The sequence below is a fragment of the Garra rufa genome, chromosome 1 (genome assembly GCF_049309525.1).
Source record: "Garra rufa chromosome 1, GarRuf1.0, whole genome shotgun sequence".
NCBI classification, from domain to species: Eukaryota; Metazoa; Chordata; class Actinopteri; order Cypriniformes; family Cyprinidae; genus Garra; species Garra rufa.
Window position 1 is genome coordinate 10,402,043 of NC_133361.1, and position 17,262 is coordinate 10,419,304.

Consider the following 17,262-nt stretch of genomic DNA (forward strand, 5'->3'; position numbering starts at 1 on the left):
ATTTAATAAAAACTGTTTAGTTTACATCCCCGATACAACATTCTTCCGCCATTCATTTTGACTTATCACAATAAATATTAGTTGATTTAACTTGTGAGTTTAAGCTGCTAAACTTCAGTTTTTAAGTTGTTTTTAACTTTTTACAGTGCTCTAATAATAAACGTACATTTGCTTAAAGCATCCATGTTGGTGAGATGAATAATAAGATGAATCTTTGCAAATCGCCTTTCCTAATAATTTGCTAGTTAGCAAGCTCATTATCATTTTTTGACATGGTAAATAGTGATGTTTTACATTACCATTGAGAAAATGCAACCAAAGTATGTTATAGACTTTGCATTAAGACCCCAAAGAATTATATCAAATTGCAGAAAAAGGGCATCCGATGACCCCTTTAACGTGCGAGTCTCAAGGCATCCTTTACGCACAAAAAACTTTCCACACTGAGAGCAGGTGAAAGGGATTTATGAAGCGTGTGTTACTAAATGAACCTTACAAATCCCAAAAACACAAAGTAGCAGAAAGACTTTTCCCCAGTCTGAATTAACAAGCGAATCCTAAGGTTTGATTTATCTGAGAGCAGGAAAAGTCTTTCATCCAATATGAATTTGCATGTGCCTCTTAAGGGTTGTTTTATATTTAAAAGTCCTCCCACACTGAGAGCAGGTAAAAGGCTTAATTTCAGAATGAATTGCCATGTGAGCCTTTAGGTCTCCTTTACGTGCGAAACTCTTTCCACACTGACAGCAGAGGAAAGGTTTTTCTGAAGTGTGAGTTAGCAAATGACTCTTAAGCTGTCCTTTCTGTGTAAAACTCTTTCCACACTCAGAGCAGCTGAAAGGCTTTTTTCCAGAATGAATCCGCATGTGATCCTCAAGGTTTACTTTAAGCGTGAAAGACTTTTGGCACTGAGTGCAGTTGAAAGGCTTTTCTGAAGAGTGAGTCAGCAGATGTACCCTAAGATGTCCTTTCTGTGTGAACCTCTTTCCACACCGAGAGCAGCTGAAAGGCTTTGTTCCAGAATGAATCCGCATGTGATCCTGAAGACTTGCTTTACGTGTGAAAGATTTTGCGCACTGAGAGCAGCTGAAAGGCTTGATCCCAGCATGAATTAACATGTGATCCCGGAGGCTTCTGTTACATGTGAAAGTGTTTCCACACTGAGAGCAGATAAAAGGCTTTTTGACTTCGGTTTTCTGATTGCTGCAACTCACTGACTTTTCTCCATTGACACCATGATCTTTCTGATCCTGACGTTTCTCCTCCACCTCATTCAGATCTTGTTTTTCTTCCTTTACTTTTACCAGGCCTGAAATGAGATCATAATAATGCAATTAAAACAATTAAAAAATGCATATTTTTTTAAAATTGTTTTAACTTTAATCTTGTAAAAATGTAATTTCAGTTCTACTTTCTGAGTGTGAACTGTCATGCAGTAAAATACAACAACACTCAAGCACTGTAAAAGGTTTTGCAACAAACTCAACTGACTGCACCCATCTTGAAAAGTTTGCCCCCTCACATATACTAATGTGCCACAAACAGGACGTTAATATCCCACTTTATTAAGGTGTATCCATATAAATGGCCCACCCTGTAGATTAAAAAGTATTGCGAAATGACAGAGATTCCATAAGCCGATGTTATGCAACTAAAAAGAAACACCTCATGCGAGCGCAAAAACTTTTTTTGCGACATATGGATGTTTTCATGCAATTGAAGCATTTCCATTTGGCAAATTTGCAATTCACAGTTTCAATTTGCGCAATTTAAAGGGTAATGGAAACGCAGCTACTGACACTTTGGCAGTACGCAAAAGGCTACAATACAAAAGCGCGCACCAGCCCACTTCAAGCACTGTTTATGGGACTGCAAGGAGCTTTTTTATGTTTGTGCTTAAGTAAATTAAAAATAATAATAATAAAAAAAAGTAGTCTGGTCATTGTGAGGCCCCTAGGCTGCAGCCAGGAAAAAAGGGCCCATTAAATATCTCATTCAACCATTCTTACAAAAAAAGCAAATAAGGATCAGTTGCAAAGCTACATGACAGTGTTTCTTGCATCTGCATTTTCAAAAAGTGGAAGAATGTGTAAAACTTTGGTGCTATTTTATAAAAAGTTGATTAAAAAGTATTGCGAAATAACGGTGTTTCTATTAACCGATGTTATGCGACTAAACCGTATTTTTTTTTCCTCTCGCAATAAGTCAGGGCAACAGATTTAGGTGGGATTTTGGCTAAATTTAATCGAATGTGACCACGTCATGTGAGCGTAAAAACTTTGTGATATATGGATGTTTTTGTGCAATTGACGCAAAATTAGGCGTATTTTCAATTCGCAATTTCAATCTGTGTAATTTAAAGGCTAATGAAAACGCAGCTGTTTTCAAACACAACGGTAAAGAAAAATAAGAAAGCCTAATAATAAAATGTTTGGACATTGATATCTGACTTTTTTTTTTTTTTTTTTTTTTTTTTTGTCAAAATTGAAAAACTCTTTCCACAAAAAATACATGAAAAAGTACTTCTCCTTTGTATGAACTCTCAAGTGTTTCTTCAAGACTGAAGCTCTCAAAAAAGGCTCCATCTATATTATTCAACAGCTCTAAAGCCGGGCTCACACTACAGGGGTTTTTTCATGCACCTGTCCAGTTTGAGATTTTGGGCTTTTTGGTTTTTCATTATGTTTTTTTCTTCTTCTTTTTTTCAGACTAGTGGAAAATAAAATCCAAAAGACACTGATAAGTGTTTCTTTTATAGCACTTTATCTATTTGTGTCAATAGATTTAAATTACAATACACATTTTAAAATGCCGTTTTCTCAAAATTATTTTTTATCCTACACTGAGCCATTAATCTCCACTTCAGTAACACTTAAATACACCAAACTTTACATAAATATTCCTGTCTGTATTCTGAAGGTAATAATAATTTGCTTGATTTTATACATTATATTCCCCCAAAAATGTAAAAAAAAAAAAATTTGTTTTATGCTGGTCTAAGTATTTTCTGAATTCTCTGAAGTGACAAAATGTTATGCCTAAAATTCCTAATATGTAAAAAAATAAAAATAAAAAATAAAAATAATAATAATTAATTAACAAGAATTTTGAAACTGACTTCATCCAGTGTTTAGATGTATGCACATTAGCACATATTTCATTTAATAATGCCTCATTTGCGTAATTAAACCTTACATTGTAGAAAACTTGTAATACAAAAAAATGTTGCAATCTAATCAATCAACTAAGTAAGTACACAGAAACTATTCATTTTTGTTTGTTTGCTTTTACCCTATTCCCCGGCATTGTCTCACTGTAAAATCAAGCGAGCATTAATGGAGGAGGAATATTAAAGTTACTGTGCAATGAAAACTCAAATATGCGGTTTCTATATAAAGTTAGGGCCTATTTTAAAATGTGCTTTGCCGATTTCTGAGACGAAAGCTCCAGGCGATCCGTGCTCATGTATCCGCTAAGAGCAGCCTCACCTTGGCTAGTCCTTCAGACATTTGCCTCGGTAGTGCTTAAACATTAAATAAAATTAATTTTGGCTCTATTGAACAGGTAATCTTTGTCTAATGAATACATTTTTTGTTCCAGGTCATAATGTTTTGGCTGATCACAAAGTTGTTTAATTTTTATATATTTATGTAATTTAATCGTAGAGCGGAGATGACTTTGTAGCATATGTTTGACTGAATTATTTGCTTTTGTTACATAAGTATTTCGTATTTATGTTTATAATAGCTATTATTGTTCTTTCAAACTGATTTAACAAAAAAGGCTTAAAGTTGTGTTTTATGTAATATTTCATATTATTATATTTGGACAAATTGCCTAAACCACACTAATATTTTTTTTAACATCAATTCATAATTTGTTTTGTTTTGCATGCAAGAAAACAACGAGAGGTAGTGGTGTTTAATATATTTTGTTTTAAGCGAGCTTACGGACATTATTAAATACGCTGCTGTTCCATTTGCAGAATTCTCTTTTTTAATCACATTTTATTAAACAAGTTTGTCTTTTTTTTTAATTGCAGTCTTATTTTCCACTTCTTTGTTTTCTCAGGATTTCCTTCTCAGTTCCATTTAATTTTAAGCTTTTTTATTCCATGTTTTATAGGCAACCTCTGTAATGCTAACTCAAAATAGCACCGCTGGTTTTAAATTAATCTAGTTTGTTTTATTTCAGGACTCTATAGACCATAAATTAGTATTATGTACTTAATCTGTGTTTCAGAATGAAAAATAAAAAATAGACCCCAAAGGATTACAGCGTTGTAAGTCTAATGTGCTACAAACAGTCATTAAAGATGAATCAAGAATAAACACCAACCTCCTCTTTCCTCGTCTTTTATTACGCAGGTTTCTGGTTCCTCTTGTTTTATTCTCCAGGGTTCTGGTTCACTCGTGTCCTCCTCACTCTCCTCTTTAACAAACAGCATCTTCACAGCAGCAGATCTCAGTTCAGATGATACTCCTCCAGATATACCTGCTTACTTCAAAACTTAGTCACGACCAATATATGAGCTATATTACAGGTATTTACTAACCAGATTGAAAAACTGTATTTTTCTATTCACAGAAAGTACATTTCTAAGAGAGAGCTGTGAAACTAGCCTTCTTCCTCTGAGGTTTAATGGTGTTTGGCAAACAAACGTGTGTATTTTAGCGCCACTCGCTGAACTGGAGTATGAAGCGGAGAGAGGAGGGGAAAAGTATCCTAATTATTTAATGCTTCTGTTAATATACTAAAAGTTATATTTTACTGCTTGTAAGATTTAATACATGTATTAAATATTATTTATATATTTTAAATAATAAGTTTATTTTATGCATAATTAGTTTATTCAAAGGTTTATAAAATATGTTTAAATTGTATTAAATATGCTAACAAAATATATTTTTGGAAATGCTGAGATAGCACATTTTAGTTCATCTTCATGGTGTCTCAAAATAGCACAGCTGAGTACACTTAGAGGATCTTAAATTTATCTTAAGAAGTACTAAAGAATAACTTTTAGTACATTAAGTACAAAATTAGTGCGTGAAAATACAGCACTTTAAGTACACTATAAAGTGCACTAAGTGTACTTGAATAAATTGTATTTTAGTGTAGTACTAAGTCTAGCACATTTTGGAAAATGTAATTGTAACTATTACATTACTAATATATTTTAAGTAAAATCAATTTAATTCTGATTAATCTGACTACACTTAAAATCTATTTAAGTGTTAGTGCTAATTAGTATATTTATGTTAAGTCTACTTAAGTTGCACATTTGGGAAAATATAGTTTTAACTATTACATTACTAATATATTTTAAATAAAAGTAACTATCTACAAGTGTACTAACATTGAACCAATTTTTGACGCATTCAAAACATACTTTTAAGAAATACACACAAAAAAGTCTTTATGTATATTTTTGCGGTAACACTTTACAATAAGGTTCATTAGTTAACATTAGTTAACCATATTAGTTAACATGAACTAATAATGAACTGGACTTATGCAGCATTTATTAATCTTTGTTAATGTTAATTTCAACATTTACTAATACATTATTAAAATTTTGTTAACATTAGTTAATGCAGTGTGAACTAACATGAACAAACAATGAACAACTGTATTTCCGTTAACTAATGTTAATAAAGATTAGTAAATACAGTAACAAATGTATTGTTCATGCTTAGTTCATGTTAGTTAATACATTAACTAATGTTTAACTAATGAACCTTATTATAAAGTGTTACCATTTTTGCAGTAGTACACTTGTTGCTATGTACTAAAAATATATTTAAATATCAGTTGTATTTAGTATACTTTCACAATTGCACTAAAGTACTACTAAAGTAAAAGTATATAATAACTAGTGTATTTATAGTGTATCATTTATACAATTCCATTTAGCACAAAATATAACATTATGCTACTAATGTTCTTTCTTGTATTTAAGTATTTTTAGTGCACTCAAGTACACTTTATTTTCACATGGGAGGTGCGCTGTTTTTCCCCTTTAGAAAAAAAAACAGATCAGCACAAATAAATGAAAAGGACTTAAAATTATATACTCGCATGGTATTCGATCACCATCAACAGTCTTCCTAAAGAGGATTAGAGGAGAAAAACAATGCATAATACTGTAAATTCAGCACCATATTGCACTTTACAATAGCCTATGGTCTTTTGAATTTTATGAACAAATGTGTAGCAGCTTTATGTTTAGTTTTATAGTTTATTGCTTTATTTCAAAAACCATATAGCCATGATGTTTTCTTGTGACTACCATCTTAATACTAGTCAGCTAATATCTGAATTCTAAGCAATAAGTGCTTTGTTCTAATTCATTTTCATTTAAGTAAAATGTAAATTCAATAAGAGCCTGATTTAAGATCAATATCAGTGTCTTAAATAAGGTGTTTATTTTTTTTACCGTTTACAAATAGTAAAGTTCTGATAGGGATATTTCACCCCAAAATGAAAATTGTCCTCATTTACTTAATATTACTTCTTTATCCTGTGGAACATAAAAAAGGATACTTTGACAAATTCAGTAAATTGAGGTCTATAGCATAGAAATCAAGGGTTACAAAATATGTTTGGTTACATTCTACAAAATATCTTTTGTGTTTCACAGAATTGAAACGACATGATAGTGAGGAAATGATTTTTATTACCGAAAGATGTTTAATAACAGAACTTGTTAGCAATAAATTTACTGCATAGCTCAAAATCAGTGCATTCAATATTTCAAACTTTTAACCCATGGGAGAAAATCAAACGTCGCAACAGTTTAAAATCATCCATTAAAAAATGTGGATTTGGCAACCCTACATCCCACAAGAGCTGCATCCAGAGCGATTTAAATACTCGGCATTTTTAAAGCGACTCCGTAATGTGCGAAAGTTATATTCAATATTAGAATGAAATAAGAACGTTCCCTTTAGGTTAGGGGAACGTTCTTGGAACCTACTTTTTACGTGAAGAAAACTGAGAATGTTCTCATTTGGTATAACCAAATGAGAACCATATGGGAACGTTCTGTTTGTTGGGATGTTTTCTTTTGTTTTAATTTTTTTTTTTTAATTTGGCTTTTATGGAGGTTTGGAAAAGAGCTCTTCAATTGTACTGTACAGTCTATATCCTTATTTATTATCTGTGGTTACACTGTATGTTTGTTTTCTAACACCAGTAAGAAGCAAAGCTCTTGGTTTGACTAGATGCAAGAAATGCATCAATGCAAGTCAATTCAAATTCTTTATTGAGATATTTTAAACCAGAAAGCGCAATAAGCAAACATTTTCTAAATGCAAATACACTTAGCAGACAATATAAGTTGTTGATAAAACATAAAAAGTAAAGACAATTTAAAAGAGAAGTAAAACGCATCAATTACAAAGCTACATGGCAGTACCTTGCTTCTGCGTTCCTAAATACATCATAAGTGGAAGAATGGTCATTTTAAAAACACCAGTAAATAAAAAGGTTAAAAATAAATCTCAGCTCTCTTAAAGTGTCACAGCATCTTCAGCTTCCCGAACAAGAACGGTTTGAAAAAAGCTTCTACTTTTCTTAATGAACGAGTAAGCAATCTACAAATGTAAGACATTTGAACATTATATGAAACTCATAAGAAAGCATAATGATATAATTTACATCATGAAGCAAAATTAAATATAAAAACAAAACTTCTTTGAGTTGATCTGAATCTCAGTTGAAATTGCTGGTTTTGAAGGTGAACTTAATACATCAAAATCAGTGCGTGAATAATGTACACAGATTTGTTTTACTTTAAAATAAGTGAATCTGCACAATTAAAATAAAATAAACAAAGAGGAATAAAAAGACCCGACTGGCATTCGATGAACATGAACGAGAGAAGTCAAATATTTCAGTGAAAATACGGGCGAGCTAGGTTTGAAAATCCACTCCCATGTCAGTCTCTACTTCACGGTGGCTCATTTCTGGCGAGACGCTGCCAGCACTCAGCCGAGTGAGCCGACACTCCGCCGCAACCGGCCCGATTACACTGGCTACCTGGGGTACTGTTGCATTACAATCCGCAGAACGCTTGAGCTGTTGGTGTAGGAACTATTATGTATTGACACGACGCTGAATTCCGGACTGGGCTTTGGCGGAAGGCAAGCAGTGGCGCTGGACGCAAGGATCGAGCGCGGGAAAGTAATGGCGGCAAATGCAGCAAAATCAATAATGACAAAATATAGAAGAAGTTGTAATGAAAATGGACCAGAGACATTAGATAGTATTGATGAAACAGAGGGTAATAGAGATAGGTGGGAAGATGTAGGTACAAAGAAAAGAAAGAAAAAACATCAGGAAAGAGAGACAAGAAGTTCGGAAGAGAGTGGAAATGAAAATGAGATAAGAAAAGGATATCAAGATGAATTAAAAGTAATAATGAAATTTAAAGAGGAAAGTGGTATGCAAAAGGTAAGTCCAATTGTGCTAACTAAAGAATTGAGGAAATCAGCTGGAGAGATTAAGCTTGCAAGAGTTTTAAAAAATGGGGATTTGATGATAGTTTGTAACAATGAAGAGCAAAAGAGGAAAGTGATGGGAATCAAAGTGATATGTAGGAAGGAAGTGGTGAGTAGCAAAATTGGAGGTCAGAGGCAGTGGTCTAGCGGAGTAATAACTGGAGTACCGTTAGATGTGTCCATGGAAGAGCTTAAAAACAACATATACGGAGGGCAAATAGTTGGTGCTAGGAGACTGTTTATGACTAGAGAAGGGAATAGAATGGAGAGTCTTTCGGTTGAACTCAGATTTGATGGGGACGTTCTGCCAGATAAGGTCAAACTTGGATTTTTAAGTTACACAGTTAGGCCATTCGTGCCCCCTCCTTTAAGGTGCTATAATTGTCAAAAGTATGGGCATGTTGCCATGGTTTGTAAGTCTAGGAAAAGATGCGCAAGATGTGGGGGGGAACATGATTATGGAAAATGTGAAGGAGCAGAGATTAAATGTTGCAACTGTGGAGGAGATCACAACGTTGCATTTGGGGGATGTGAGGTAAGGAAAAGAGCTATTGAAGTACAGAAGGAGAAAGCTAAGAAGAATATAACATATACGGAAGCTGTTAAAGTGGTCGATGCAAGGAATAAAGAGAAAGGAAATAACGTGCACAAGGAGAATAAGGTAGATGTTACTTCAGAGGTAGAAGGTAGGATCAAAGAGGATTTGATGATTGTGAGCAAAGTAAATTTCTTGCTATTCATAGCTGAGGTAATAAATTGCACTGCCCAGACAGAAAAGAAGACAATTAAGATTCAAATAATAGTCAGAGCAGCAGAGAGATTCCTAGGAGTAAAGGATATATCATGGGTAAAGATCAGGGATGGGCTGGTGAATGAATCCCAGTCAAGTCAGGAAGCTTGGTTCGGGTAGGTGGGGCAATTTTAATCTTACAATGGAACGCGAGAAGTCTTGTGGCCAACGGATTAGAATTTAAAAGTGTCATTAATGAGTTGGAAATTAAACCTGATGTGATATGCGTACAAGAGTCGTGGCTTAAACCCAAGATTGATTTTGTAATAAAAGGTTACGCTAGTGAGAGGAGAGATCGTGGGGAGGGCAATGGTGGAGGCTGTATTACTTTGATTAAGGAAGGTATACAGTATAGAATGGTAGGCAAAGGACTAACACAAGAATATGTGGTAGTGGAAATGTGGGTGAATGAATTAAATTATGTAATAATAAATTTTTATAATCCATGTAAGAAATTAAAGTTGGATGAACTAGAACAAATAGAGGGTCAAAATGGAGATAGGGTGATTTGGTGTGGGGATTTTAATGCACAAAGTACACTATGGGGAGGTTTAGTGACAGATGGCAATGGATTGGTGGTGGAAGATTTGATAGACAGGAGGAATTTGGTATGCTTAAATGATGGAAGTAATACAAGGATAAATGTGGTAACAGGTAAAGAGTCTGTGCTTGATCTAACAATGGTGTCTGACTCAATTGCTGGGAGTACTGAATGGGAAGTAATGGGACAAGATACTATTGGGAGTGATCATTATCCTATAATGATAAAAGTAAGAGTAAATGTAAGAATAAATGGTATAAGTAAAGGAAGTACAGGTAATTGGAAGTATGATAGAGCAAGTTGGGAAGACTTTATGAGTTTGAGTGAAGAAGGATTAAAGAACATTATAATAGAATCAGACAGGTCAGTAGAGACTATTAGTAAAGAAATAGTACAAGCAATACAAACTGCAGCAAATAAATATATACCAAAGAGTGCAGGACGAAGGAAAAACAAGATGGTTCCATGGTGGAATGAAGAGTGTATACGTGCTATAAGAAAGAAAAGGAAAGCATTTAGAAGAGTCAGGGAAATGCATAATTTTCAGGATTTAATAAATTATAAACAAGCACAAGCTGAGGTAAGGAGAACAGTAAGGAAAGCTAAGGTAATGTATTGGAAGTCATATTGTAATGAAATAGGTAAGAATACACCAATAGAGGAGGTATGGGGGATGATTAAGAAAATGAAAGGGATCCAAAAAAGTAAGGAATATCCAGTTTTAAGTATGGGTGGAGAGATAGCTGCAGAGGATGGAGATAAAGTGGAAATGTTTTTAAAGACGTTTATTAAAGTAAATAGCTCTGAAAATTTGACTGAACAGAGTAAGGAAATGAGGAAAAATGTGTTAAAGGACTATCCAGATTTAATGGGGAAAAAACAGACAGAAAATAATTTGCTAGATGTACCATTTTCTATGAGCGAATTAAGAAATGCATTAAGTAGGATGAGACAATCTGCTCCAGGGATGGATGGAGTAAGCTACTGTATGATGAAGCATCTAAGTGAAAGTTCTTTGAAGGTGATGTTATCATTTTACAATACAATATGGATGGAAGGTAAACTTCCCCAAAGTTGGAAGGAAGCATTGATTATACCTATTAAAAAGCCTGGGAAAGATCCAAGTAATCCTATCAATTATCGTCCAATAGCCTTAACTTCTAATTTATGTAAAGTAATGGAGAGAATGATAACTGTTAGACTGACATATCATTTGGAAAAAAGGAACTGGTTTTCTCCTTATCAAAGTGGGTTTAGGTGTGGAAGAGGGACTCTGGACTCAATAGTATCATTAGAAGATGAAATAAGGAAAGCATTCATAAATAAGGAGAGTGTCATCGCTGTTTTTTTGATATAGACAAAGCGTATGATATGTTGTGGAAAGAAGGGTTATTAATTAAATTAGGAAAGTTGAATATAAAAGGAAGAATGTACAATTGGATAAAAGAGTTTTTAATCGGAAGAAGTATAAGGGTGAAAGTTGGTGGAGACATATCCTCCAGCGGGGCAATCGATAATGGAACACCACAGGGCAGTGTAATAAGTCCACTGTTATTTATCATCATGATTAATGATGTATTCTCAAGAGTACATATAAGTTTGGGGAAGTCATTGTTTGCTGATGATGGGGCTCTGTGGTTTAAAGGAAAGAATATGAAGTATAATATAAAGAAAATGCAATGTGCATTAAATGTGGTTGAAAAGTGGTCAAAGGAAAATGGGTTTAAGTTTTCAGTGGAAAAGACAAAAGTAATACTTTTTACAAATATGAAAAGGAAAACAGAGATTAAGTTAAAATTATATAAAGAAGAACTAGAATGTGTAAATATAGTAAGATTTTTAGGAGTATGGTTTGACAGTCGATTAACCTGGAGAGAACATATAGAAAAGATGGTGGGAAGATGTAAGCGAGTAGTGAATGTGATGAGGTGTATAGCGGGTCAGGAATGGGGAGCAGATAGACTGGCTTTAAAAACTATATATATATATCCATGATAAGGTCTATATTGGATTATGGTTGTTTAGTATATGGATCTGCAAATAAATCCAATTTAGTTAAATTGGATAGAATCCAGTCTCAAGCCCTAAGAATATGTTGTGGGGCATGTCTAACCTCTCCAGTCTCAGCTCTTCAGGTAGAGATGGGAGAAATGCCACTATGGATGAGAAGACAACAACTAATAGTTTCCTATTGGGCAAATTTAAAAGGTCAGAGGGAAAATCATCCAACTAAAAAAGTTCTGAGACCTAGCTGGGAACATGAGAAGAAAGATTGCAGTAGTTTTGGATGGAGAGTGGGGAAATTAGTAGGAGATATGAGACTGGAAGAGGTTGGATATGCTCCGATAATCCCTCTATCACCAGTGCCATTGTGGGTTATGCCTCAACCAATAGTTGATTTAAACTTATTAGAAAGAAGACAAAAGGAAGGACCCTATGAAATGGAGGTATATGATGTAAGGGAATATATGGGGTCGAAGTATGGAGAGTGTTTGCACATTTTTACAGATGCATCTAAAGATCCAAAAACAAGTCATGTAGGCTCTGCATTTGTAATACCGAAGTTAAAAGTTAATAAAAATAATAGAATATCAGACTGTCTGTCAGTGTATACGGGGGAGATGTTTGCAATAATTATGGCAATACGGTGGATTAGTGAAGTCAAAATATCTGTGGCATTAATATGTTCAGATTCTAGCTCAGTTTTAATAAGTTTAATTGAGCAAAAATCAGAAACAAGACAAGATATGATAATAGAGCTTAATCAAGAGTTATATTCACTCAAGCAAAATAGTATAAACGTACAGTTTTTGTGGGTTCCGGCCCATATTGGATTGAGAGGGAACAAAGAGGCAGACAATTTAGCAAAAAAAGCCATAGAACGAGAACAAGTTGATATCCAGATTACCCTTAGTAGGTCCGAAATTAAATCAATTATCAAAAAGAACATTTTGACAGTATGGCAGCAGTATTGGGACACTGATACCAAAGGCAGGCATTTGTATCATATACAGTCAACAGTGGGTAAGGGAAGAGTATCAGGATTGAGCAGAGCTGAGGAGAACACAATCACAAGGTTACGATTGGGACATACAAGCTTGAATAGTACAATGCATTTAATAGGCAAACATCCAACAGGCCATTGTGAGGTATGTGACGTTAGTGAAACAGTTGAGCATGTTATAATGTACTGTAGGAAATATACTTTTGAAAGAAATAAATTAAAAGATGAATTAGAGAATAAGGAAGAGCAGTTTTCAATGAAGAATTTATTAAATTCAGATAGAAGTATAAAATCACTTTTGTTACAGTTTTTGGCAAATACTGGATTGCACAAGCGAGTATGATTTTTTTTTTTTTTTTTTTTTTTTTTTCTAATTTAAATCCTGCTAAGAGGGCTGAGGGTGGACGGAGGAGCTGAACACGCAGCGCCGGATGAAGCTTGATGAAGTCTCCGAGCGGGTAAGATTCGAGGGTGATTGCATATGGGTTGGTAGGGTAATCAGGAAATTTTGTAGTCAGGGTGTCAATGGTCCATTTGAGAGATAGGAGGCGGTAATGCACTTATAAGTCTGCGATCCGCCGTAAAACAAGAAGAAGAAGAAGAAGAAGAAGTCTCTACTTCACACTCCAGTCCAGCCGGTGGCGCTAAAACACAAACGTTTGTTTGACACACACCATTTAAACCTAAGAGAAAGAAGTTTAGTTTCACCGCGTTCTCTGTTGTTTTATCGCGATGCTGTTTTAATACAACCTGTTAGAAATGTTGCTTCTGTAAATAGAAAAATACAGTATTTGAATCAGGTATTACACCTGTAATATTCTCATTCTCACAGTCCTGACTAAATTTTGAAGCAAGCAGGAATATCTTTCAGCTGAACTAAGATCTGACGCTGTGAAGATGGTGTTTGTTAAAGAGGAGAGTGAAGAGGACATGAGTGAACCAGAACCCTGGAGAATAAAACAAGAGGAACCAGAACCCTTGAGAAAAAAACAAGAGGAACCAGAACCCTTGAGAATAAAACAAGAGGAACCAGAACCCTTGAGAATAAAACAAGAGGAACCAGAACCCTGGAGAATAAAACACGAGGAACCAGAACGCTTGAGAATAGAACAAGAGGAACCAGAACCCTTGAGAATAAAACAAGAGGAACCAGAACGCTTGAGAATAAAACAAGAGGAACCAGAACCCTGCAGAATAAAACACGAGGAATTGGAATCTTCGAGATTAAAACATGAGGAACAAGTTACATGGATAATAAAACCGGAGGAACAAGGAGGTTGGTGTTTATACTTAATTTATCTTTAATGACTTTTTATGGAATGTTAGGCTTACAAAGCATTCGACTTCTGCACAGAATTCTGTTATGAACAGATCAAACAACGCTGATGCAGAAACCCAAAAACAGTAACATTAACTTTAACCACGGTGTTGTGGCAGAAATAGTCCAATGTTATTACATCATTAATTTAAGGGTTTGAACAACCTTTTAAGACAGAATTGCAAGCACATTTCAATGATGTTTTAACTATTTTCCAGCACTTCAAAGCTCTAAAAATATCCAGTTTAAATATTATATTTTAAGGGACAAAACACAATGTATATCAAAAAAAATATGGTTTTGTGGTAAACAAACACTAATGTCAAATTTAATCATATCAAATTACGATTGTAACCAGTAGATGGCAGCAGAGGCTTATTAATCATTCATTTATAATTTTTGCTTTATATTTTGTCAAGCATGTATATCATATGTGCACGCACACCTAAGTCAATTTCAGACAGTGTATGAACAGCACACCAAATACAAACAGAAAATCATGCTACTGAATTTTCATGAAACCAGGCTCTCAAATTACTACATTACATATATCACGTTCAAGTTAGTGGTTCTGCTCTCAAATGTTAGGCTGGAGCCCTGCACTTTTACATCAATGTTCACTTTTGTGTTCACATTTCACTATTTTTACTTTTATTTCAGAGTTGATTGAAGAAAAAGAGAAGAATGAAGAATCAAGTGAAGCTGAGGAGAAAAAACATGTCAACACAGGAGAAAAACATTTGAGTTGCTCTCAAACCAAACAGAAAGATTTTAAGAAAAGAAGAGCCGGGAAATCTTTCACCTGCACTCAATGTGGAAAGAGTTTCATACGCAAAACCAGTCTAAAGCATCACATGAGAATTCATACTGGAGAGAATCTACACACATGCGATCAATGTGGTAAAATATTTTTATGGGCTTCAGTTCTGAAGAAACACCTAAAAATTCATTCACATGAGAAGACACATTCATGCTATTTGTGTGGGAACAGTTTTTCGCATCAACAAATGTGTCAGAAAATACATAATGGTGTGGGACGGTACATGTGCCTTGAGTGTGAAAAGACTTTTACTTCAGCGACCTGTACAAACCAGCATGAAAGGATCCACACTGGAGTGAAACCTTTTATGTGTTTACACTGTAACAAGAGATTCAGTCTGTCAGCGAATCTGAAAAGACACAATAGGATCCACACTGGAGAGAAACCATATACTTGTTCACACTGCGGCACGAGATTAAGTAATTCATCAAATCTGAAAAGACATGAAATGATCCACACTGGTATAAAACCTTTTAAGTGTTCACACTGTGACAAGAGATTCAGTCAGTCAGTACATCTGAACAATCACAATATGATCCACAATGGAGAGAAACCTTATGTGTGTTCACACTGTGATAAGAGATGCAGTCGGTTAGCAGATTTGAAAACACATGAGAGGATCCACACAGGAGAGAAACCTTATAAGTGTTCACACTGTGACAAGAGATTAAGTAATTTATCAAATCTGAAAAAACATGAGAGGATCCATACTGGATAATAGCCGTATCACTGCACTGCATGTGGGAAGTGTTTCAATCATTCATTTGCTCAACACAGACATACAAAAAAACAGTAACACAGTAAGGCCCCGTACACATGGAGAGGCATTGAGCTATATATGTGTAAAAATGTTGTATCATGTTGGCGTTTCGTCCAGACAGTTCCGCCGTATGAAATCGTTATTTTTGTGTACCTGGGTTCTCGAGCGGATAAATCTTACATTCTGAGTTCTATCTTTTATAGGGTCTTTCATCTACATGTCCAATGAGTTAACATTTATGCATGTTAGAAAAAAATTTGAATATGGATTTAGTTTGCCTTTTTACTCTCTTAGAAGCTACTCTCTTTGTGTGTGTTAACCATATTTGATCAAATCCAGGGCAGTGCCAGGCAACCTTGAAGTACAGATAAGTAATATGGGTGTGTATGTCTGTTTTTGCAACAAGAAGTAGGGAGAGCCTAGAGGGAAAAAGGTAATTTGCCATTTGAATCCCACCCACTATGAGCTTCAAAATCGCTCTTCAGAAACCTACTGTTGACGTCACGGACACTACTTCCATATTTTTTTAAAGTCTATGGTTTTCAGTCATTTTCATAGATCTGCGTGGAATGGGACATTTTTGACAAAAATTTCATCTGTACACGAATATATTATCCTTTTTATTTCTCAAAGGTCCCAATTAATTTTCATCTTTACAAAGATTTCATTTTAGACCTGATGAAAACGAAAGAAGAAAGAGAAGATCTGAATGGGGTGAAGGGGAAACAACAGGATCAGAAAGATCATGGTGTCAATGGAGAAAAATCATTGAGTTGCAGCTTTCAGAAAACAAGTCGAAAGGCCATTTCAGCTGCTCTCAGTGAGATCTCAGGAGTTTTACACTGTAAGAAAAAAAGCCATAATATTTACAGTAAAAAACTGGCAGCTGTAGTTGCTTGAATTTTTCCGCCAAAAAGTATGGTAGCAATGTTTTACATTTTACGTTTTTGCACTTAAATTTAGAGGTAAATACTGTAATTTCAACTGGTATCATGGTAACGTACCAACATTTGGAAGTACTGAAATCTGTTTTGTACCTTAGTAAAACACTGATAACCACCAAAAGCAGGTGGTGATGACAACATCACATGATGAACCAAAGCCCATCACAAGGAGGTTTTAAACAATAACATACACAGAAGGTGCACAGTGTCATTCACACAAACACTAAATATCATCATGGTAACACACATGGAACTGAAACAGTGCAAAACACATTAATTCAACAACATTAGATCTAACATATAGCCCTGATGTATATAACTGCCAAAAAAAGAAGAAAGTTATTTAAAAAAAAAAAAACATCAAATAAATAAAATGAAACTGGGAATGTCCATTTGTGGTTATTCACTGTAAATTTTACATTATTTTTCAACATAGTTTTCACCTTAGAAGGGGAACTTATCCTTTACCATTTCACAGGTTTTTACCATAACATTTTTACATTTTTTTTTTTTTTTTTTTTTTACCGGTTACATTGGTTAAATAACATGACTTTTAACAAAATATTCGATTTTAAAAAATT

The 17,262-nt window shown here is 34.5% G+C and overlaps 2 protein-coding genes across 2 annotated transcripts; one reads left to right on the forward strand and one right to left on the reverse strand.

Moving 5' to 3' along the window:
• Positions 1–449: 449 nt before the first annotated feature.
• LOC141330507 (uncharacterized) lies at positions 450–4,612 on the reverse strand. The gene is made up of 2 exons (XM_073835529.1): positions 4,339–4,612; positions 450–1,309 (listed from the first exon to the last, which is right to left on the reverse strand). The coding sequence occupies exons 1-2, from the start codon at positions 4,445–4,447 to the stop codon at positions 594–596; spliced, it is 825 nt and encodes a 274-aa protein (XP_073691630.1). The 5' UTR covers positions 4,448–4,612; the 3' UTR covers positions 450–593.
• An 8,929-nt stretch (positions 4,613–13,541) lies between these two features.
• LOC141330352 (uncharacterized) lies at positions 13,542–16,417 on the forward strand. Its single transcript, XM_073835518.1, has 2 exons — positions 13,542–14,115; positions 14,818–16,417. Exons 1-2 carry the CDS (start codon positions 13,737–13,739, stop codon positions 15,693–15,695), a joined length of 1,257 nt encoding a protein of 418 aa, XP_073691619.1. The 5' UTR covers positions 13,542–13,736; the 3' UTR covers positions 15,696–16,417.
• The last annotated feature ends 845 nt before the right edge of the window (positions 16,418–17,262 follow it).